Raw genomic sequence first — 25,367 nt, 5'->3', positions numbered from 1 at the left:
TTGGACCAAGAATTGTATCAAAGTAGTTATAATGATCCATAAACCAGGAAATAAATCCAGAGTTATAGAAGGGTGACAAATACAAGGTTGTCAAGGTTGTAGAACAGTCAAGTATAAATAGGGCTTCTGAAAAGGAAAGAAACGTTAGTATGTTTCATTATCATCAACCTCTAATATCTACCTATTAAGCTTTTCGGTGTCAAAATGTTACAAAGATTACCATGGTAGAAGAACTCATTGAGGATTGCCGTGGTCACCCTTGTGACCTTGGGTAAGCCTTTCTATTTAATGGACAGTCAAGTTCAAAATACACCAAATAAAAGCCTGTATAGGAAACTATCACAAAAGAATAGTAGAACTGCCCAAATAAAACACAGAAATAAAAGTATGACATAATAATAATAATATGATTTTCAAAAAAAAAAATTCACAGTCAGCAATTTATGGAATCACAAAATGTAAGCTGTGTGTCATGTGAATATTTCTGTAACTGGAAGAGTTTCTGTACTGACACATAGATAATTGCCTGAAAAGGAGAAGCTATAGCTACAAAATATGGGAGTTTTTCAAGTTCACTGTTCCACCATAGTGAGATAACAGGAGAATGATCAACTTGTATATAAACATAATTAGAAAGCAGATGATGGCCGTTAAGCCAATCTACAGTGCTGTAAGCAGCCTTATCTGGTTATTGCAATATTCATAGCAGTCCTCGGTCTATCAATCACTTAGGAAAGAATAAAAAAAAACAGATACTCTCTCTAGTTGCAGCAAAAAACAACTGAAAAACAACATTGAATAATGTACTATCCAGATGAAGCCATTTTTATTGTGAACTTTAAGCGTGCCATCTGCTGACTTTATGTCAAAATCAAATAGACCATTAACTGACTGGCTTGATTAAAGGCTGCACCCGACTATAAGACGCACCCTTAAAATTTGGTGCTATTTTAAAGAAAAAAATATTTTTAAAGAAAAAATACACGCGTAGAATGGTTATCTAATGAACAGGGATACATGTATTTTACCATTTTTGGTACCTATTATGCGGCATAGTCAGCAAATATGAAAAGCCAATAGCCATTTTAAGGTCCCCCCTTAATTCGTAATGCACCTTATTTATAGATATGCCCCTCTGATATGCCACTCTGCCCCCCCAGATATGCCACTCTGCCCCCCCCAGATATTCCACTCTGCTCCCCTGATATGCTTTATGCCCCCAGATATGCTTTATGCCCCTCAGATATGCAACTCTGCTCCCCTGATATGCTTTATGTCCCCTGATATGCCACTCTGCCTCCTGATATGCTTTATACCAGCAGATATGCTACTCTGCCCCCAGATATGCCAATCTGCCCCCCGACTTACCAATGCATTCCCAGACTCCCTGGTGTCTAGCGAGAGCAGCCAGTGAACGTCTGCACGATGGGCTCAGACAACCTCCGCTGCTGCTGGCTGGTACTCCCACTGGGGCTTCTATGGTGGAGCACTAGAAGGTAATGTAACGCAGGTGCTCATTCAAAGGAGCCCCGGCAGAAGTGCCGGCAGCAGCGGGGGTTGTATGCATCGTGCAGACAGAGGAGGCTACATGGAGCAGGGCTATATGGGGAAAAAAACCCTGCATGTCCCGGGCGTCGGGCGGTACAGATTGCGCATCCCTGCGCTAAACCCCGATTATAGGCTGAACCCCCACTTAAAGACTTAAATTGAGAGGAGAAAGTGCGGCCTATAATCGGGCCAATACGGTACACACAAGATCAGTATAAACAGCTCTCTAGTTATCTATTCACCAAGAGGTCTATACAAAAGACACTTGGTCATCAGTTGAGACTTGAGGAAATGACGTTTCAGCATCAGCATAGGAAAGGGTTCTTCACAGTAAGAACAATAAGAATATGGAACTCTCTGCCTAAGGATGTTGTATTATCTAACTCTGTGGATATTTTTAAGAAAGGTCTGAATGCCTTTCTGGTTAAGCTTAACATAAAGGGCTACAGCTGTTAAAAGTATTAGCTCCAGTTGATCCAGGGAGTAATCTGATTGCCACCATGGAATCAAGAAGGAATTAGTAATTGCCCCAAGTAGGGTTTTTTTGCCTTATTTTGGATCAACTTCAGAACTTTAGACGCAGATATGTGTGAAAGGTTGAACTTGATGGACTGAAGTATTTTTTCAACCTACTATACTATATAACTATATTACTATATATTATTGAAACCTTTTTTAAAAAAAAATAATTACATACTTTATGGAAAAACTGCAGCTCCTTGCCTCCTCAGAGGTCCAAAGATTTCTCGCCACTGACTGGGTGCTTGAAGCTGGTATCCGTGGGAGTGTTTCTGCATACGAACAGGGGGTCTCCTTACTGCTCCTGCAACATTTGGGTAGCCAGCACTGGAGCTGGTAGATAGCGTACCATGAGTTGTGGAGGAGGGGCAAATCCCCATACATTTTCAAGGTGGACATCAGGAAAACTTAAAAAGCGCCACTCAAAGTGCATGTAAAAGCTAAAGTTACACAAAGGGCTAAAAGGGGATCAGTCAGCAGGATAATTCCTTAACAGTTTTACAACAGGTTGTTTAAAAATAATTCCCAATGATTTCCAGCTTGGTAGATCCTTTTAAGATCATTTGCATTAATTTGGTGCATTGTTCTGGTACAGAAAAGGCCTTTAGGTTAATTTATAGAATTTGAGCAAGGCTAGGCCTAGCAGTATCATGAATGTCCTGGCGTCATCCCCTGCCCTATAGCCAGCAGTTTTTGAGAGATGAAGTGCATGAACTTTGGAGCATTTACCAATAGGTAACCAATGGTTTGCCTTTTGTCACACCTATTTCAGTCTCAGGGACATCACCAAGCAGTACTTGCGCAGGCATGCTTTATAGATTTACAGTATAACAGTGCATAAAAACTGAGTTTTTAAATAAGTCAATAAGGCATACATTTCTATGCAACCGCAATTTTTTTTTTTTTAGCAAAACAGCTTAATTAAAAAGGACAATGCAAGTAGGTTTTCTTTTTAAAAAATTCTGATAACTCATTTACATGTTGCAAAGGAGCATAATTTGAGAGAGCATGAGAACTCATTGTACCATTTGATTTGCCCTTTTCCTGCTTAATTTACAAGCTTTCCCATGTACTTTGTTTTTTTTTAATATTCAGAACAGCTTTAACATTATTCTAGCGCTCTCTTCAGAGTGAATTTAAAAAGCAACAATACGTTATTTTATATTCTGTTCATTAATTCAAAGATGATGTTTTATACAAAGTATAAAACATTAAAATCCATCTGCCTCTTTATTAATCTATGCTTCCTTGTCTTGTAATAAATATGCACCTTGTATAGAGTGACCTGTAGACAGTAGGGATGCAGCCTCTGTCTCATTTGTGTTATGTTTATACTTTTAATTGCTTCGGGGATATATTCAGGAGACATTTTTCTGCTATTACGAATCAGGCTTTAAAAACAGCAGATCCCTTTGTAACCTAGAAAATGAAAATGCTGGCAAAGACCCAGAAAAGCATGTGTTGTCGAGAGAGCAGCCTTAATAGTGCAGAACACAGAGAGGAAGGGGGCGACAGTGTGGATAGCAGAATGTGTGGATAGATAGAATGGTAAAGAGTGGGCCAAATGAGCTTAATGTGGACTTAACAGGAATTAAAGCACATATTTCTACAAGAGGTCATGGACATCAATCAGAAGAAAAGGTTACATGTACCTAAAATTCCACTAGTCCGAAATGGTAACTGGAGAATTGGTTTCTGTGGTTTAGGTTTCCTGATAATTAGTTGAGTTAGTCATGATCACAAATTAGATATGGCCAGGACTTATGTGGGTAACCATGCTAGGCCATTAAATTGTTTTTAGTCTTGCTTTTTCTAGACAATAAATAAAATTATAAAGTTAAGTCAATAAAATATAAGAAGCAAGTAATGGTTGCCTATTAAAGAATAATATTTCAGAAGAAAGCCACCTAGAAAATCTCAACGATTTGCATTAACAACCAGAAGCACCCAACATTGCTATCTGAACCTTAAAGGGAAGAAAATTCCTTAAGCTCACAGGTACTAACACAATAAAGTCCACATGCACTTAAAAAAATGAGTAGTCTCAGACTGTAAGTGTAAGCATGCTCCTGTAATCATCTGCTTTTCTCAGAAAATATATGGTTAGCTATTATATAACTGGCCGTGCTGCTAATTAGTGGGGGAAATGGCATCAAATAGCTGCTAATGATTAGATTCTACCAAGTATACTTTATATAATAAACCACACGTCAGCCAACACCAGACCACAAGGCAATACGTCCATAAAATAAGAATGTTTATTGTAGTCCTTGGTCAGGATACACTTTTCCACACGATCAGATACAGGGCATAGGCTCACGGCTAAATGTGTTTCTCACTAAACCTACTTAATCATTCATTAGCATTACCTAATATTCTCGTTAGCAACAGAAATCTATATGACCCAATGTTTCTACCTTTACATTAACAAGGGAAAGAGGGGACTTTAAAATGAAGCAGTATATTTTATAATTGACTTACAGTGTTTCACTGGCTAGAACATAATTATATTGGTACATTAGGAGTCTACCCATATTGTTTCGACATGGAAGGATGAATGCAAATCAACAGGGTTATAGACAGCTGGTTCTTTGAAAAGATTCATATATTTCGTGTTATGACCCCTTCAGTTTCCGTATCTCAATGCATATACAGAATTTTTCATATAGCATTGCTAGCAGACATGTAGCCGTGGGCCACATCAGATACAAATTTGCCTGGGGAACAGTGTCTGTAGCATAACTTGCTGGCGTTAGATGCAGAAAGCTCTGTGACCCTAAATTGCAGCCCACAATGCTTTGGCAGGACAGCCGGATGGAAAAGATGATTACAATGTAACAGGAGGTGGCTCTTCTATATCCCTGCCTTCACTTCCCATTGTTTTTTGACAGTAATAAAGTAAGAAGAACCTGTATGTAATACTACAGATCTTATGGAACTGATAGCAGACATTATATAGCGCACTGATATCAAGAATAACACAATTGTTTGGGCAATTTGATTATTTCTTCCTATTTCTTCCTATGATGATGCACTGATTATCAGAATAACCAGAATGAGGAATCTGCACACTCCAAGGGAACCCAGGTGCTTAACCGTGCCAGGAAGGGCCAGTTCCCCAGTAAATCCAGTAGGTAAATAAAGGCTCCAGGCACTCAAGAGTTCCAGCATCAGGCATATTTATTGAGACAAAAAAACAACGTTTCGACCTCACAATGAGGGAACTCTTGAGTGCCTGGAGCCTTTATTTACACATTAATTGTCAGAATCATCTTTTTTACAATGTTGAGTGTGACTGCATGGAATATTTTGGCATTATAAATAAACCAGCAATGTACAGAGCCTTGGGATATGTTTAAGGTTTCTCTTGCTTAATCTAAATTCCCTTTCTTGTTATCTTCCTCACAGCACAATGTCCTACCTACTAACATGCTTGATTGAAGCTGTAGCCTGTGTCTCATTCCAAAAGTAAATTATGCTCATAGTCAGAATCCGCACATATACTGCTTTAAAACATGTAGAGGTTTAATTAGAAGCAAGTCCTTGATGCTTGAGCATCAGGGCAAGCAAAAAGTCTCATATTGTCCAGAGCAAGGGGACATTTAATAATATTCAGAGATATTAAATTTAAATTATTTTGTTTAGTTTGAAAAAAAAAAGTTGTAGACACTACATGTGTTGTGTTGTAAATGTGTGTTTGTTAAATTACAAGTAGAAGTAGTAGTAGTCTACTCGGTATAATAGTACAAAGATTTTAGGGTTCCTGTGATTTTCAAGGACAACGCTTTTTTATATGTTGTACTGGAAACGGTAAATGGTGTTTGAAGGCAAGCTGGGGGAAGTAATTCTCCTCCGCACTTGTCTCTTCCTGTCTTTTTGCGTAGAGGAACAGTTCAAGAGAGTTTGTATATAAAAATGTTTCCCACCGAAGCACAAACTTTTCCAAATGTGAAGGGAAAAAAAGAGTTATCCACATGAGATTTTAAATGGCAATAATGCTAAATCTTTTGTAAAGCAATTTATAGAAGACGGTTTACAGATGGTCGATTGTCAGACAAACCTACTAGTGCTTCAGTAAGATATCAGGCACTTTTGTTCAGACAATATCCTTATGATATGGGGATAGATTTAAAAAGTACCTTATAATATGGCACTAAAAATTCAAATAAAAACAGCAATTTAATGACAGGGGGCAGTGGGTTTTATAGGTTTTCATACCTTAAAACAAGCCTAAGTAGAAAAAGCTTTTGTTATAGATGCAATTTCACCTACCTGTGGCAGAGACTAGTTTAGCTTTATATAATGTTTGTATGTGTGTTTTATCTATATAGACATATACTGTATACTTAGGAGTGAGTTTATGATCATGAGATTATGACAGTAAAAGGTGTTTGGACGATGGTGGCTATAATGGCATTAAGGAAATTTTAATACAATATTAAGATTGAAAAAAACATTTTAAATTATTGTAAGCTTGCAAGCAGGCCTCTCTCCACCTAATGTATCGTGTGTCAATTCTAGTCATGTCATACACCTTGAATATATGTATTTTAAGAAGTGATGCATAAATTATTGGCGCTATATATATACAAGATAATAATAATAATAAATTGATCAAGACCATACATATGCAAGCCTGCTTCTGTCCTTCAGTATCGTTATTTTGGCTCTCACTTACGATGGGATAGGGTTTTAAAGGATGAACTGCCTTTTTAAGGTCATGCGACAGCATCTCAATTGGATTTAAGTCAGGACTTTGACTAGGCCACACCAAAACCTTCATTTTGTTTCTTTTGAGACATTCAGAGATGAACTTCCTTGTGCGCTTCTTATGACTGTCCTGCTCTATAACTCAACTGTGCTTGAGCTTTAGATCACATAACGATGGCTGGAAATTCTCCTTCAAGATTTCTTGGTAGAGAGCAGAATGTATGATTCCATTAATTATGTCAAGTCACCCAGGTCCTGAAACACATTTGAATGTTCGTATGCCGTTCTTACTGTGGAATGCTGTGTTAGCTTTATGCCAGATGTAAAAGGACCCATGTCTTCAAAAAACTTCGTCTTGAGGGTCATCATGATGTTTTTCGGCAAATGTGAGACGAGCCTTTGTGTTCTTTTTTGGACTCAGCAGTAGTTTTCGCTTTGCAGCTCTGGTATGGATACCATTTTTTGTAGTCTCTTTTTTATTGTGGAATTGTGAATACTGACCTTAACTGAGAAAAGTGAGGCATGGAGTGCTTTACATGTTAGTCTGTGTTCTTTTGTGACTTACATTTATCACCAATATGCTCTTGGAGGAATTTCTTCTTGGGAAAGTACACCACTATTCCAAGCTTTCTACATTTGTTGATAGCATCCCTCACCGTACTTCACTGAAGACATGGGTTTTTAACCCTTTCCAGACTGATAGATGTCAATTACTTTTTATCTCTTCTGTTACATAGTTACATATAGTTACATAGTTACACAGGCTGAAAAAAGACATGTGTCCATCAAGTTCAGCCTGCAACAAACTAGGGAAAAACATTCCTTCTTGACCCCAGAATGGCAGTCAGATCTCTCCTTGGATCAAGAAGCTGTTTCCCCATAATTGAAAAATTATATTCCTGAACATTATGTTTTTGCAAGTAATCATCCAGTTGCTGTTTAAACATCTGTATAGACTCTGATAAAACTACCTCTGTTCTTAAATACCTTTAGAAGTTGGATTCATGTACTGCTTTTTGGAGACCCTTTAGCCTACTTCACTTTGCAAGAGAGATTCCATTTAATTAATGTTTAGACTCAACAGGGCTGGTATCATGCCTGGGTGTGTCTAGTGAAATTAAACTCAATGGGTTGATTAAGGAACTAAGCGGGCAATTCATTTTTTACATAAGGCCAGTTTGGTTTTTTCCTTCTATATATGAAATCATAATTTAAAAACTGCATTTTTATTTACTCAGGTTATCTTTGTCACATTCATTTGTCAAATATGCAAAATAGTAGAAATTGGAAGGTTTTTACAGCAATGTAGGATAGTATATGTTCTGGTCAGCTACAGATGATAATAGTGTTAAGAAATGGCTGAGATGGGTGCCATAAACCCATCTCAGATGAAATCCAAACACGTCTTCTGCATGGAAAATAAGCAAAGGATTCTACTGAAAAACTTTCATACACTTGAGATAACCTGACAATTAGACCTGTACAATTCTGCAATGCTAGTAGCAAGTTTCAAATGCATTCTGTCACATCTAAAAACATTTCCAGGGACACTTTGCAGCACAGCAGGTTCCCAGCAACACTACCATACATTCTTGGTTTGCAGTAGATATATTTGCAGTGCAGCACCTATATCAGGCAGGTGAATTTTATCATCGTTACAGAGGTTATATTGAGGAAAGTAGATAAATAAATAACAAGCAAATTAGTGATTAGAGTAGCAGAGAGTTAAAAAATGATAGTAAAACAAATTTCCTCAAATTATGTATTCACATTTTGTGTTGGTCAGGGCAAGTGTTTTGCATGAGCTTAATCAGCAGGAGGGCAGAGGGGGCCATGGCATCAGCAGGGGGGCAGAGGGGGCCATGGCCCCCTTACATCATGCTGTGCCCCCCGTGTGCAACCCCCCCAATTGAAACAATGTCCTTTTTGTGTGCAGGGAACCCTGATTGATGGAGAGAGAGGGGTGCCAAGAAAAGGGAGGAGGGGTAGCTAGTGAGAAAGGCGGTAGTAAAACAATTGAAATAAAGAGAATAAGTGGGAGAAGAAATTAATTAATGTGTGGATGAATTGTGTGAATGGGTGAGAAAATAAATAAATTTATTTTTAGATGAATTGTGTGAATGAGTGAGAGAATTTAAGATTTAATGTGTGGATGAATTGTGTGAATGAGTGAGAGAATGAAAGAATTAATGTGTGGATGAATTGTGTGAATGAGTGAGAGAATGAAATAATTAATGTGTGGGTGAATTGAGTGAGAGTATGAATTAATATGTGTATGAATTGTGTGAATCAGTGAGAGAATTAAAGAATTAATGTGTGTGTGAATTGTGTGACCGAATGAGAGAATGAATAAATTAATGTGTGGTTGAATTGTGTGAATGAGTGAGAGAATGAATTAATGTGTGGATGGATTGTGTAAATGAGTGAGAGAATAAATGATTGTGTGAATGAATTGTGTGAATGAATGAGAGGATGAACGGATTCATGTGTGGATTAATTGCTCGAATGATTTGTGAGACTGCATTAATGTATATGTGTAAATGATTTGTGTGAATGAGTGACAGAATAAATGTTTGTGTGAATGAATTGTGTGAATGAAAGTGTGAATTAGTGAGTGACTGTAAAAGTGTTTCTGTGTATCATAGATGTATAATTGATTTGTGGAAAGGCAAAGATTGCACAAGCAGGGTGTTTGAGCTTTGGGGACCAAGGTGGCACAGGCATGGTGTTTATGGGACAAAGATGGCACTCGCAGCATGTTTAAGGGACAAAGATGGCACAGGCCGGGCTTTTTGGGGACAAAGCTGACTTATGCTGGTCTATTTGGGGGCAAAGATGGCAAGTCATATGTGTGTAATTTGGGTGCTAGTCAGGTCTCACTTATGCTTTCACTCATACTTATTCACACTCTCCTGACCAAGGCCTCACACATCAGTTCCTCAAAAGGGTGGAAGAGGTGTGTGTGTGGAGGCTCCATCCCTTTGAGGAAACATTTCAGAAGGCCTGGTGAGGAGACACGCATGAGCAGTTCATATTCATCTTCACTGATGAGTGCCTTCCAATCTCTTCAGTGGTGGTGGCCCTCCGAGAAGCTTTACTGAGTCTCCGAGGCTCAGTGAAGAGAGGCGAGAGATGCATAAGCTGTGAAACATGCTGGGACATAATTTTGTCAGGACAGTGCATCAAAATCAAGACTGTCCAGGCAAAATCGAGACAGTTAGCAAGTATGAGAATATGCCACACCCAGCATTGCCAACCCATCTGTTTTGCACTTGAATGTTACAAGGTTGTAAACGTATTTGTTTTACCTTGTCAGTAAGAAAAATATTTTGTAAAGTGTGTTAACTTATGGCAAAATAAAGGAACAAAACAGCTTAAAAGTGAAATTTTACATTTGTGGTAAAATCAGATGAGACCAGAATAACTGAATCCCGTTCTGAAAACCACTCATTTCGATTTAGTAGTCTGTTTTTATGTTATTTGGATATATATTTCCTTGCAGTGACATTCACTGAAAGCATAGCTATAAGATTTAATGCAAATGCTCAGTAATACATGTGCTAGAATTCTACTTTGAGCCCACAAATGCACTTTTAACATTATTACTGGGCTAATTGTACTGTATTTTAGCAGAGTGTGCATGAACAGTACTAAAGAGTATCTACAACTGTGCATTTCCTTTGTAAAACTACTATCATGAATATCTTAGGGCAAGGTAAGGTTTAAAAATAGTGTTGCAGCAAAAAGGCAGATTTCTCACACAGCAAGCCAGTAATAACAGAGGTAATTTTAACATTATTACTACTTGAATAGGACCCTGTTCTCTGGGGTGGAAAGTTCACTTTAACAATACATAAATTATATAGATTTTAAAAAGTTTAAATATTCCTACTGATTGTGCTTAAAATAAAAAAAAAACTTTGCAAATTTTCAGACGTATGGTCTCACGATGCCTATGACCAGCCCTGGTGTGCACGCCTTGAAGTATCCATACAACCATATCTGGGAACTTCTGGGCACCGGCTATCCGGAGCCTTCACTTGCGGAACGCGGCCAGGACTGACCACTGATGGCGGTGGGAGGTCCTGCTGGCGTCGGTGGGAAGTCCCGCTGACGGCGGTGGGAGGTCCCCTGACCTCAGTGGGAGGTCCGATGACGTTAGTGGAAGGTCCCAATGATGTCGGGGGTGTTCCCGGCAATGTCAGCGGGAAACACCCCCATTTAAATGAAAAATGGGCGGGGTGTGTCAAGACCACGCTCCTGCAACCCAGAGGATTCAGGTCTTGACACGGATAGTTCCCAGGTATGCATACAACACATATGTGAACACATCTCACCCCCTGAGCAAATAAGCACCATTTGAACATTTAAAGGGATATCTCCTCTGGCAGTATGCACTGTGGGCGCTGTCAGTGTCTGCAACAACCCCATCACTTGCATAAATGTGCTTATGGGGGTCTCCCTGAATGGCCATTCACACTGATTAGTCTGCTAAATTAGTGCTTTGTCTAAATTAATATATATGAAAAGGCATCTTACCTCGTCCTGGAAGATCAACTTTCATGGGTTTTTTTTTCATTAGTGTCTTTTCTAAAAACCTATTGAGTTTTAAAGAAAACTGCAGGGTCATGACAAGGTAAGAGACCCATAATGCATTTCTCCAATTAGAAGGGCAGTGTGTCCTCGAAAATGAGCTGTTAACACAAAGTTTGCACTTTGTAAATTTTGATATGTCATTTGCTGTTCAGATGGTCTTGCTATATTACAAAAGGTCAAACACAAGTATAATTGGGTGTTGGGTTTTCCTGTTGCTGCTATTTTTCTGCACTTAACAACTTTCATGTTTTTAGATAAATTATTCCAATTCACCCTCATGCTGTTGTCGCGGCTTCTTATTTAATTGTTACTTACTTATAAATCCAAAGATACATCTTTTTTGTGGTCTAACCGTACCTGAATATTTTAATGCAGACGTGTTCTTGAGTTTCCATATGCAGTAAAAAACACTTTCAGCCATTGATTTTCTTTTCATGGTAAATAAAAATCATTCTATAGGCGAACCCTTGTTCAACAACATTTATACTCAAGCATCTTTCTCTCTAGCTTTTCAAAACTACCCTATCCTTTCTGACTGGCTCTAAACCTCTGTATTTCAACTTGCAAACATTAACCTCTCTCTTGCTACGCGTCTAAAATTGTTCATTTCTCTCAGAAATTAATTTTATCCTCAATCCTTTATCCTCTGTGATGGACGTTTCTTAATTATCACTTTGGGTCAGCATCTGTAGGTGAAGGTAATATTTTTAGTGTTTACCAATTCACATTCCCTAAAGTGGTGCAGTCATCGTGCTATACCTGGAAGAGCCAGTATTGGTCATGGAATGGCAAGGTGTAAGGTTGAACTGAGCTGGTTACCAATTCTTCTGCACTAAAGAGTTGTTGCGTTTTATGTTAAAAAGCAGGCTTGTGCATTCGTATTTGGGCAAACCTGAAAACAAATACCAAAGAAGCGAACATGGCGGCGGCCAAACGTACACGAAGAAGACATACAACAGGAAGAATGTTCGTCTTTGTTAATATCTCCAACTAATCTCCCTGGTCCCTTCCCCCTCTAGCCTATCTACCTTATCTACGCAGCATCGCAGGGGTAGGATCGTGCGAGGAGTTAAAGGTCCTTGCGAGCGACTCTATTGGGTGCCTATTGCTAGAGGAGGTATAACTGCCTATTGCACAGACCTTTAACTCCTGTTCCCTCCCCATGCCAAGTTTCGGCATCAGGAGTTAAAGGTCTGTGTGAGCGACTCTACTGGTCGCTGGCAGGGAGCTCCCCTGGCATCAGCCAATGAAGGAGTTTCCTGCCGGCGACCAATAGAGTTGTTAAAGGTCCATACGAATAACTCTATTGGTCGCTTGTACGGACCTTAAACTCCTGGAACACTCTCCCCAGGCAGAGTTTTGCCGTGGTCACTAGCAGGGAGCTCCTTCATTGGTTGATGCCAGAGGAGCTCCCTGCTGGCGACCAATAGCGTTGCTCATACAGACCTTTAAAATCCTGGTGCCAAAGCTGCTGCATACTGCATTAACCCTGTATTAACCCCTTCTAAAAAAAATAAAAAAAAAGAACACGAAAAACGTACACGAATCAGATCGCTCGATCAGAACACAGGAACGGGCTAATATTTGTGGAATACGAAAAAAATTTCCCCGGCGCCCAAGTCTAATAAAAAGTAATGTAGTCATCAGGTTATAGCTAGACCTGAGCTGGGATGTCTTTGCCTGGCTTGCTTAATTTCCAGCTCCACAAGTCTTGCTCAACCTGTGCCTTTCAATGCCACTAGCCAGCCTGTCCCACCTCAATAAAGGGCAGATAAAGCCATGGAAAAAGGTTTATTTATAAACAAAATAACAGGCTAACACTATTATATATAAATAAGTGTTTTGTCCTAATTTACAGAAAAGGTGGCCCTTTGTGACCCTGCCTCACTGACTGATTGCCTGCACAAGACAGACAATTCTGTCTGCATCAACTCACACCATGGAGATCTGTAGTCCTATCATTAAATTAATTGTATTTGCATGCATGTATTTTTTTGCTCTGTAGTGCGTGTAATTTTTCAACGAACTGATTGCCTAATTGGTTTCACAGTAAACTTCAGGATACTAAAGCGTCAAAATCCTAGATGTAATTGCATCATGAGGATTCTGACATCCTCCAGCAGCTAGCAGAATCCCCCCCCCCTCTAGGATCGCCCGAGTCCTGCCCCCAGTCCTGATTGACAGCCCCCCTGAGAAGTGCATGCCGCGCCCCCTTTAATTCTAACACACATAAAAAGGGCAGAGCTGATCCTGCTGCTAAATGGCCGCATGGTGGAGTCTCTTTTTTTAACCCCTAAAAGTCCATCACAATCCGAGCGATATATAAATAAATATATAAATAAAGCAGAAGTCTGGGCTGTGTTTGAGAAGCCAGCGTTTATACATCACACAGCAGGCTAGAGTCACTCTACACATGGCTTTTCCCAGCTCCAGTCCCAGCTGTAGTGACAGCAGCAGTGTCACTTGCAAGAGCAGCAGCCATCAGTATGGGACAGAAGAACAGGAAAACTTGGCCCCAACAGGCCACCTACTGGTGGCTGTATCCCTTGGGATTATAGGGGGTTTTGGCTTTTTAAACAACCTGGTGGTACTTGTCCTCTTCTGCCAGTACAAAGTTCTGCGCTCCCCCATTAACCTACTTCTGATGAATATTTCTATAAGTGACCTGATGGTCTGCATCCTGGGGACACCTTTCAGTTTTGCAGCAAGTACCCAAGGACGCTGGCTCATTGGCAAGGCTGGCTGTATCTGGTATGGATTCATCAACGCACTTTTTGGTAAGTTTCTTTTTTATTATTATTAATTCTGTCTCATAAGAATACAAAGATCTACTTAAAATTACATTTTGTACAGTAAGAATAATCTTATAGCACAGGTAAAAAAAATTCACACCATACAGCTGTAAAAAAAAGATTAAGTTTGTGTTTTTTGGGTGAGAATATGAACATTACATTTCATGAAATCATGGTGTCGACCAAAGTAGACTGTAAGATGACAATGGAGACAAAAGTTTCAAATATGGTAAATACCATAATTTGTTGATCCCAGTGGTTAAATTCCATCTGCATGTTTCTGTATTTTGAAAACAAAGCATCATAGTGCAGAGTAACAAAATGTTATAAAACATAGGGGTTTACTATATATACAGTGAGACAATAACTTGGAGAATGCTAAATGCGCTTCAAAGCTTTAAACGACCAAACAAAATGTTATAAAACATAGGGGTTTACTATATATACAGTGAGACAATAACTTGGAGAATGCTAAATGCGCTTCAAAGCTTTAAACGACCAAACAAAATGTTATAAAACATAGGGGTTTACTATATACAGTGAGACAATAACTAAATACGCTTCAAAGCTTTATTTTATAATGCTGGATTCCTATAAGTAAGGATTTCTCTAACATTCAAGACAATATTCACTTTGTTGAAAGCTAACTTGCAACCAATAGTCTCAAAAAATTAATGCAAGTAGTTTTTGTTTCCAGTTCTTTCAATGATATTAAACATAAAAACATAGTAGAAATGATTTCATTTAAGCTTTACTTAAGTTAATATTGCAGATTAGTTTTTGTCCCCTGAGCAGCTATGTATTTGACTTTGTGTGTATTGTGTATGAAGCTTTTATGGGAAACTGTGACTTCTCATCATCCATGCAGCCTGTCCCAAGAGGTGCAATATTCAATTAGCTTCCTCATCTATCCTGTACCTCTGCCACAATACAGGGACTTTGGTGACAGGTGACAAATGAGAAGCAGTGTAGTTTACACCTTATCACACACCGAAGTGGTGTTCTGATGCGATTGCACTTTTTGCAACTTTTTAACTTGTGACATTCGACCCCACAGTCTCTTATTAAGCAGAATTGAAAATATGCTAAATATTGGGACAGCATTATCAAAAGTACTTCTGTGTGTGTTCCGTATAAAGGCTTATATGTATTTGTGTATCACTCACAATAATTGTTTTGGATCTTTCCCACTTATATCCTTGAAAAATACCTCTTCATGTACTTTATGTTCTATAAATTTCCTCAGAAACACAGTGGATCCCAAATGAATCCAGTGCTCTAGGTCTTATCGCAAAACAGCGGGGTCATACTTTGACCTTGAGGTCCAAAACCCTGCCAGAGATTAGGATTTTTCTCTTCAATATGTCATTAATCAATTATATTTAATGATAGCCTGGAACTGTTTGTATTCCTCCAGGAGTGTGCAGACATAGAAATATATATTTTTTAAAAGTGTTGTTTTAGTATTGTTTCATGTAACATACCTGCTTTGATATTGCTCTGTTTATTGTTTTTTTAATCACCTTTATGAATACAGCTTCAATTGCATATACTCTGCTTTGCATTACCGTCTCTTACTTTGTCAATACGCTCCTTATAATACTGAAATGTTTGTAAGTATTCATACTACTTCATACAAATCCCATCTATTGCTCTGAGCTCCTTATAGGTCTGTCCCTGTACCTCTCACAACACCTGATTATATTACTCTATTTACATTCCCCTAATGATCTATATTATAACCATCCTTATTGTAATGTTCTCCTTATACATTTTCAGATCGATCCACATAGCTCCTCACACAGTTCCCTATAATTTCCTGTTCCTCATATAACTGTTGCAGAGTATTACACTTTCTATTACGCCATAATTATCCTACTTTTAATACCGTACATGCATTCAATTCTCAATGTAACTCCTGCTATTTCCTCATACAGCGTATCTGTGAAACCAGTCTTATACTGTAACTCCACACAACTCTCCCCACAGCTCCTTTCGTTACTTTATATAACACCCCCCGAAATATATAGTGTTCTTTCATACAGTGTCTCCCTGTACATGGTTTTTATGACAGATTACCCTTTTTTTCATAATCTCATCCTCTAAACCAGGGTCTCCAACAGGTAGCTCACCACCTGCCTCTGAATAGTAATCTGCCCCACTACCCCACTGGTGTAGTCTATATCTGGGGGAGACAGGAGAGAGATGTATGTATCTATTCTGGTGCAGTTAACACTGAAATAAATTCTAATATAAATAATAGTCATGTCACACTGGGCGGGGCTTAAAGTAAGGTTCATTCAGATCGCATGTGCATACTGATTGGTCCCTATTCCACAAGAACACGTCCTCTGTTCCCTCCGTGTCCCTCTGCTGCCCACCGCTAACCTCCTCCCCTCCCTACCGCCTCCATCTCCACTTCTTGCCCCCGCTGCTATGACCTACCCTCTCCAGCACCTCACCAATACCTGTTGCATAGTTTCATAGGCTGAAAAAGACATGCATCCATCAAGTTCAGCCTTAACCATATCTGTTAATTGCTTGCTGTTGATCCAAAAGAAGGCAAAAAAAAACCAGTTGTGGCTCTTCCCAATTTTGCACTAGAAAAACATTTCCTTCTTGACCCCAGAATGGCAGTCAGACCTTTTCTTGGATCAAGAAGCTGTTTCACCATAATTTAAAAATGATATCCCTGAATATTATGTTTTTGCAGGTATTCATCCAGTTGTTTAAATGTCTGTACAGATTCCGATAAAACTACCTCTGCAGGCAGAGAATTCCACATCCTTATTGTCCTTACTGTAAAAAACCCTTTCCTCTGCCTTAGACTAAATCTCTTAGTCTAAATGCATGACCACGTGTCCTATGCATAGTCCTGTTTATGAATAGGTTTCCACTCAATGGTTTGTATTGGCCCGAATATATTTATATCATATCATATCCCCTCTGAGGCGCCGTTTTTCTAAACTAAACAGATTTAAATGAATTAACCTTTCTTCATAACTATAGTGTTCCATTCCTTTTATTAATTTTGTAGCCCGCCTCTGCACCCTTTCTAGTGCTATGATATCCTTCTTTAGAATAGGTGCCCAAAATTGCACAGCATATTCAAGGTGTGGCCCTACCATTGATCTATAAAGAGGCAAAATTATATTTTTAGCCCTCAAATCGATGCCCCTTTTTATACACGACAATACCGTACTGGCATTTGCAACTGCTGACTGACATTGCACATTGTTGCCTAGTTTGTTGTCTACAACAATTCCCAGATCCTTCTCATTTGTTGTTATCCCTAATTCACTACCGTTTAGGGTGTAAATTACTTGTGCATTCCTTACCCCGAAATGCATAACCTTGCATTTATCTACATTAAATTTCATCTGCCATTTGTGTCCCCAGTCCCCCAGTCTATCTAGATCCCTCTGCAGCACATATCTTGCTCACATTGTATTAATTTACAGATTTTAGTGTAATTTGCAAACACAGAAACATGACTTTCAACGCCTACTGCCAGGTCATTTATAAATATGTTGAATAAAATTGGTCCCAGAACAGAACCCTGAGGGACACCACTTACCACTTTTGTCCAGCTTGAAAATTTACCATTTATGACAACTCTCTGTTCTCTATCACTAAGCCAATGTTCTACCCAAGAACAAAAATTTGCATCTAGACCAATTTCTTATTGTACGGAACCGTGTCAAACGCCTTGGCAAAATCCAAGTAGATTACATCCACTGCAACACCCTGATCTATTTACTTCTTTGTAGAATGCAATTAAATTAGTTTGACATGACCTATGTTTCATAAAATCATGCTGATCTTTTGCTAATAAAACTGTTCTTCCCAATGAATTCTTGAATATTATCTATTAATAGCCCTTGAAATAATTTCCCAGTCACAGGTCTATAATTTCTAGGCAAAGAGTTTGAACCCTTTTGGAATATAGGAACCACATCTGCCTTCCTCCAATCCTCTGGTATCATTCCTGAAAGAAAAGAATCCTGAAAGATTAAAAACAGAGGTTCACTTATTTCCAGACTTAGCTTAAGTACTCGTGGGTGAATACCGTCAAGCCCCGGAACTACGCCTGTTGGCATTACCTATTATTGGGACATAGTCCATGTGGTTGAATGACTAGTAACGACTACTACTAATAGCCTAAATTTGTCCTATTTTGAGCAAATATTTTATTACTTTACGATGGGCATGCCTCTCTGGGTAAAAGCCGCCTTTTTCAAACACTTTCCTTACTATACGCAAAGTGACTCCCCCACCAAAGAGAAATCCACGCTCTAATTGATCTACATATGTTGATCTTGCTCCCTCCATTTAAATACATCTCTTTGCAGTCATGCTAAAATCTCTCCTATTTTGCTACCTACTGTTTTGTTGCTGTTATGCTAGCTCATGCTGCCCATGTCATCGTCCATGTATATCATAATGTGCTCTCTTACTGCCTGTGCCACCCCTCCATTTACCTCTGTTTCTAGGTCACTTTACTATCCTTACCATCTTTTTGTGACTCTCTTCGTAGGGACGGTTTCTCTAGTGTCTCTGGCTGCCCTGTCTTATGAGAGATATTGCACTATGTTGGGCAGCACCGAAGCAGATGTGACAAACTTCAAGAAAGCTTGGCTGGGAATTCTGGTTTCCTGGATTTACTCCCTAGTCTGGACCCTTCCTCCACTCTTTGGCTGGAGCAGTTATGGCCCAGAAGGCCCTGGTACCACCTGCTCAGTAAACTGGCATTCTCGAGATGCCCAAAACACATCATACATAGTGTGCCTTTTCATCTTCTGCCTGGCACTTCCTTTCACAGTCATTGTGTACTGCTATGGGAGATTACTAGTTGCCATTAAACAGGTGAGACACATTATATCACGAATCCCTTGGGGTCTGGTGCTTCTTTGCTCTTTGGGTTAGTATTTCTTCATGTCAGAGAATAACTGATACAAGTCATTCTTGTAATAACTCTGTAACTCTATGTATCCTCTGTACTAATGGGTTAAATAGTAAAGCAGATATTAATAGTTGTTTTACCATCTGTTGCAGTAAAATTGCGCTTATCAGCAGATGTTGTGAGAGCCCTAAAGTAGCATCTGGTTGTATTAATATATTACAAAGCGATCACATGCGGGAGATGGCTTCCCCATAGTGACAATTCACCACCATGTTAGTCTTGTTATATGAACCTTTTGAGTGAACATTAAAGGGAAATTATTCCCCAGAGATCAGTTAGAAATATGTGTTTAAAACATGTAGAATCAACTGCAATTCCAACACGTTATAAGCAAAGGAGCAAAAAGTATACCCTGTATTTTTTTGATTGAAAAATAAACATATTAATAATAAATCATATATGCACCAACAATATAAGTATTTAAAACTTTTTTTTCTCCATTGCATTCCAACATTATTTTTTAATGACCATAAAAAATTATGGTAGGAAGTGTTATAATGCCATTGACTATGGTGAATAAATGTAATTCTTTCAACCACTGGTGGTGGTGTCAACCACTTGTAGGTGCACTCTTCGCCTCTTGACCTATAGCCTGGTAACACTTTTCTACGTGCAGTGAGTCTGCCTGCTATCATGGTAACTTATATAAAGTAAAAGTGCTAGCATGCTGCCAGCTGGGTCTTTTGGGGTATTAGCTGCCCAGCATGTGGGAAAAAAAATCTATAATCTATGTTAACATGCAGGGATCACTAACTGAGTCACAGGTGTCCCCTACCTTTTTTAAATAAACAAATGCACTTTAAAAATTACTGTAGTTTTTCTGAAGTAATGCTGCAGTTTTTTGGACATGAAAAAACTGCAATACTGCACTTTTACTGCAGTATTACTGCACATTTACTGCAGTTTGACTGCATTTGTACTTCACTGTTATTTTTGTAAGGAAGTACAAATGCAATAAAGCTGCAGTACATTGAAGTACAACTTTAGGTTTGCAATATAAAAAACAAGTGCAGTAAATGTGCAGTAATACTGCAGTAAAAGTGCAGTATTGCAGTTTTTTCATGTCCAAAAAACTGCAGTTTTCTACAAACAAACTGCAGTATTACTTACTTAAAAAATGTTAAAGTTAGCTCCCACTTCCCTTAGCCAGAAAAATGTTGCAGGGATTGGAATTTTAGCCCACCATTTTATATTGCGTATTGTCACTTGCATGGGCTTTATATGCAATTTACATGTATGTACAACAACATCTGTTGGATATGATGTGTCCTTACTCCAGGCACTTTCAGAGACTCCAGTGGCTTCATTCAGATCCTATCCCCTGTGAGAACATCTCACCAGAAATCCTCTTCCATCCATTCAAGTTAAAATGGTTTCACACATACCCTCCATTATTACATGCATCATTTAGTATTATTACATGCATCATGCATATGTAATAGCTAGTTGTTATTTGCATTTGCACTGAACATGAAATATATGTGGACATTTACCTGTGCAGCCCCAGATAAAACATGATGAGCTTATAAACCAGCTTCCCATATAAAAGTAATGTGTCTAAATGAATAAAATGGTAGAAATAATAATAATGATAACAATAAAACCATTCACACTCAAATCACCCTTGCTACTCCCCTTAAGTAGTCACCTTTCTGTTATATGTATATAACGTATTAGCGTGTGATTAATGTGCACATACATTTACGTACCTTGCCCGCAGGATTGAATATTCAGAAATTATGTTCACCTTTATTATTTGAATGTGTTATTTGTTTACAATTTGCTTGATTATACAATGTATAATTCTGATTAATGTCTCTTAGACAATAGTTCACAGGGAATGATTAAGCAACATGTAAATGGATGATTCTGCTGGAACAATTCATTGCGGTGTGTTCCAACTGAGGAACATGGCCTGAACTCAACAGTTTGAGTAGATGACCTTCAATCATACGCTTTTGTAATAATAACCATCAGCAGATGTTGAAAAATGATTATAGTTAACAAGTACATGTGGATGTAGAATAAAAATATACCGGTATTTAACAGGGTAACGGCGGTGACCATTAGAACATAGAAAAGGTTTCAAATCAGGTAAATTATTACTATGTTTCTTTTGGTATTGATGAAAATAACACATTCATGCCAAGCAAAGGCATAAAATGTATTTTTATTTATTAATTTTTGCAATGCTACACATATAAAAGTGAGTTCAATGTGATCCAATATATATATATATATATTTATTTTTTGTAAATAAATGTTTATTGATTTTCCGACAAGGGGTAGAGAAAAGGGGGGGGTGAAGGTAATGGTTCAGCACAGGACCACAGCATCGAGTTGCAAGAAAGGTTCTGTAAGTGCGCACAATCAGGGGGCCCCGGTTACACTTGACTACGGCTCCGTCCGCCCTAGTCGTATGTCATTACTTGCTACAATGAGAACGGTGGTCACGTGGGAGGGGATCAGGTTCCCAGTTGGATACCTTGCAGTTTACAGTACTGGTAGGCAGGTTTTTCACAAGGCGAGACTGGGGCCCAGATGAGAAATGTTCCACCTTAACCAAAAACTCAGACACCTTGATGTAATTTATTTTACACATTATGCCTTATATAGTGAAAGCTTAAATGAAAAGGTCTTGGTGTGGGCACCATGCATCATGTTATGTGAAATGATGGCCTCATTCTCAGTAAGCAGGGTAAGGAATGGGGAAAGAAAGCTAGAGTGCAGCCTAACCCAACCCCCGCCCAGGAAGTATAGTGGCCCAGTAAGCAGTGGTATGGAACTCAAGATTTCTGGGGGGGCGATCAAAAGGTGGCCCTCCCACGAATCAAGCCTATGGGCCAATAGAAATATATTATTTCTAAAAGGATTTGATACTCCAGTCATTTTCAGACTGTTGTACACAACATTGTCCCAGATGTGAAAACAAAGTACTTGCCTTAAAAAAAGTATTGATGGGATCAAAGCCTGCACAGAAAGAGAGAGTCTTAACAAGTATTTTATATTTTCATATTTAATAGTAAGAAAATAATATTTGAAATCCAACGTATATAAATGTCATTAAAGAGATGTGTGATGCCGGACTTAAAATTCAACATGCATGGTATCCCAATTGTGTATTTAGAAAACTTAATTAATATACACATTCAATGATTGAACAAATAACTTGATTATAATTATTTTGCTGATTTCAAATAATAGGAATCATTAGGCTAATTGTCAAACCTTAAGATCCATGATTCTAGTGAGGAAAGGTGAATAGGTCAAATACACTCTGCATAATACCGCATAATTTCAGTTTAACCATACAAAATATTGTGATTAAAAGACTGACCTGAAACATTTATAGAAAATTACTACTGCTCTCATTTTGTGGGCAAATATATTTTAATTTCATACTACTTTATTACTAGTTGTTAAAATGTAGTTATTACAATAACAATACACATTCCAGTAAACAAAAATGTTACTTATCAAGAAGTCATGTGTATAATAGACCGGCGGGATTATATATCTGCAGGTTCAATCTGAAAATTGCCTTGTACCCAAAACAGTAAATTGGTAAAATTGCTTGTTATTGTCAGAGTCCAGCCAAACTGCTTTCCTTTCTGACACCCAGCAGATTGTGCTTCCCAGGTATATGTTTGTAAATTGAAGAAAAATCAACAATGCATAATAGATTTTGCTGGTTATGTTATTCTTATTGCATGCAATTAATACTATTAATACTCCATTAATACCGGGTCTCTTTCTGCTCCTCTAAAAGCCTTTCTGCTCCTCTAAAAGCTGCTGCCCCATCTTGAAGGCCTTCTCCCTCACTGATCCAAATGTTTGGAATGCCCTACCACTGGACATTCACCAGCCTTCAACACTCAACTTCCAAAACAAAGTTAAAGAACACTTTTTAATTGTAGCACACAGCAAAGACACAGTCAGTCAACATATGCACCATAAAAAGTTATGATATTATGTATAAACCAGTCACATCATAGAGATAGGCATAAAGCTAGGGAAGTATTGCTATGGCTGATTTTAGCAGTGATTGGTGGCCAAATGGTTGGAAGAAAAGTGTCCAAATATTCCTGATACTCTGGGTTGCCTGCTTTACAGAAATAAATACTTTTAGGATGGTAATTTGTATTCGCGGCTTACTCTATGGGCTCATATGAGACACAGGACAACTAAAACGAAATGTGAATCGGTATAGGGATGTTACTCTGTGAGTACTTTAACATGCATTCTTCAAAACAAAAATAACACATCTTCTCTGCATATGGCTATGGGGGTGAAGGAAGGGGCAGAATCGCCTGGCAAAGGAAATACCACTAAAATTTAATGGGACAATGCGTTACAGTGCAAATGATGCCTGACATGTCCCTTTAATTTTGATCCATTCTATGGCCTTTATGTATAAATGTATAGTGTATACATTTATAGTGGAAATGCACAGAATTTTTTTTTTATGTTGAATCAATTTTGACTTGAAATTATCTTATGTCAGGAAGAAAATCACTGCAATATATATGTATATGGAATATACATATACCTGGCAATGTGTGATTTTTTACATACATGGTGCCTTTGAATTTACAGATATAATCATTTCAAACCTATTTTAGACCTGAAAGAAATTGATAGAATTATTAAAGTGTTCTTGAAAAGAAAGTAGATTAATGGCTTTATTAGACAAACCAAATATAAGCAAGGTTTTTTGGTCAGAGAGTACTTGGGTACTTGATGCTTTCCAGGAAATTTCATCAATCAATCATAGCCTGACCTTCACTGAATTTTGCTCTGCGTCAAATTAACCAATTATAAACCGATGGTCATAAGGACTGAGAACAGACAAACAATTGCTAACAAAAGTAACTGAATATTCTTGTCTTTTGTTGGCCAGATGTTTGCAAAGAATTATAAAGACACACTTAGAATGTAATGAAAACCTGCATAATATATATATATGTGACACAACCAGGGTCCCACCAGTCACTAACGCATCTAAAAAACTCTAACAACAGCCTCAACCTCTAGCACTGGTCTTGAAAAGAGATCTGTATAAGCGAGACTTATAAGAGAAACAAAACACTCTATACCTACATGACTATTAAAGTAACCAAAATATTATATGGGAGCGAAGAGGACACAATCTATTTAGCTTGAAATACCGTATTTGCTCGATTATAAGACGAGGTTTTTTTCAGAGCAAATGCTCTGAAAAATACCCCTCGTCTTATAATCGGGGTCGTCTTATAGGTCTGACTATGAGACGACTAAGATCCAGATCCCCCGCAGCTGCAGGCGACCTGGATCCTCCTGTCTCCGCCCCCCCGCCCCACTTACCGGTACTTCTGAGTCCCCGGTGTGCGATTCGCGTAGACAACTTCCGCTGCACCCGGAAGGAGGCGTGGCTAGCAGGGGGGGTTGTCTGCGTCCATCGCGCAGACCTTCCCCGGCTGTCAGAGATCAGAGTTCCCCGCACGGGTGCCGGTGCCTAAGGCTACATGACAGGGAAGTCAGAAGCACCGGTAAGTTGGGGGGGGCGGGGGAGTGCATTTCTGGAGGCAGAGTGCTCTGTGAAATGCCTTTTAACCCCCTTAATGCCACTCTGCCTCCAGAAATGCCTTTTAACCCTCTATACGCTACACTCTGCCTCCTGAATGCCTTAAACCTCCCTATATTCCACTCTTCCCCATAATATGCCTTTTAACCCTCTTAATGCCAGAGTGGCATATAGGGGTATAAGGCATTTCTGGAGGCAGAGTGGCACATAGGGGGTCAAAAGGCATATCATGGGGCACAGTGGCATATAGGGTTAAAAGGCATATCATGGGGCACAGTGGCATATAGGGGGTATAAGGCATTTCTGGGGCAGATGTGCATAACTGGGGGGCAGGTTGGAAAATAGAGGGAAATAAAACCAAAATATTTTTCTCAATCATAGCTTTTATTAAAAAAAAATAGTTTAGATGAATTAACATTTACTGGTAAAACTTTTTTCCTATAGGGTCGTCTTATATTCAGGCTTTTTCTTTTTTTCCTAAATTAATATTCAGATTTGGGGGTCGTCTTGTAATCAGGGTCGTCTTATAATCGAGCAAATACGGTAATGCACATTTATTTTAACCGCTAACTATATATATATATATATATATATATATATATATATATATATATATGTATATATATATATATATATATATATATATATAGATATTAGGAGTTTCCCTGCTCAAACA

At 38.5% G+C, this 25,367-nt stretch overlaps 1 protein-coding gene across 1 annotated transcript in view; it reads left to right on the top strand.

Annotated features, from left to right (window-relative positions):
• Positions 1–221: 221 nt before the first annotated feature.
• Positions 222–25,367, top strand: part of LOC128484114 (vertebrate ancient opsin-like) — a 47,370-nt gene continuing 22,224 nt past the window's right edge. Inside the window, exons 1-3 of the mRNA XM_053460433.1 lie at positions 222–271; positions 13,744–14,150; positions 18,703–19,031. Of these exons, the coding sequence (XP_053316408.1) occupies positions 222–271; positions 13,744–14,150; positions 18,703–19,031 (786 nt within the window). The remainder of the gene's footprint in view (positions 272–13,743; positions 14,151–18,702; positions 19,032–25,367) is intronic.

The sequence above is a fragment of the Spea bombifrons genome, chromosome 3 (genome assembly GCF_027358695.1).
Source record: "Spea bombifrons isolate aSpeBom1 chromosome 3, aSpeBom1.2.pri, whole genome shotgun sequence".
NCBI classification, from domain to species: Eukaryota; Metazoa; Chordata; class Amphibia; order Anura; family Pelobatidae; genus Spea; species Spea bombifrons.
The sequence above is the reverse complement of the archived record's forward strand: the minus strand, read 5'-3'. Positions and strand labels throughout refer to the sequence as shown.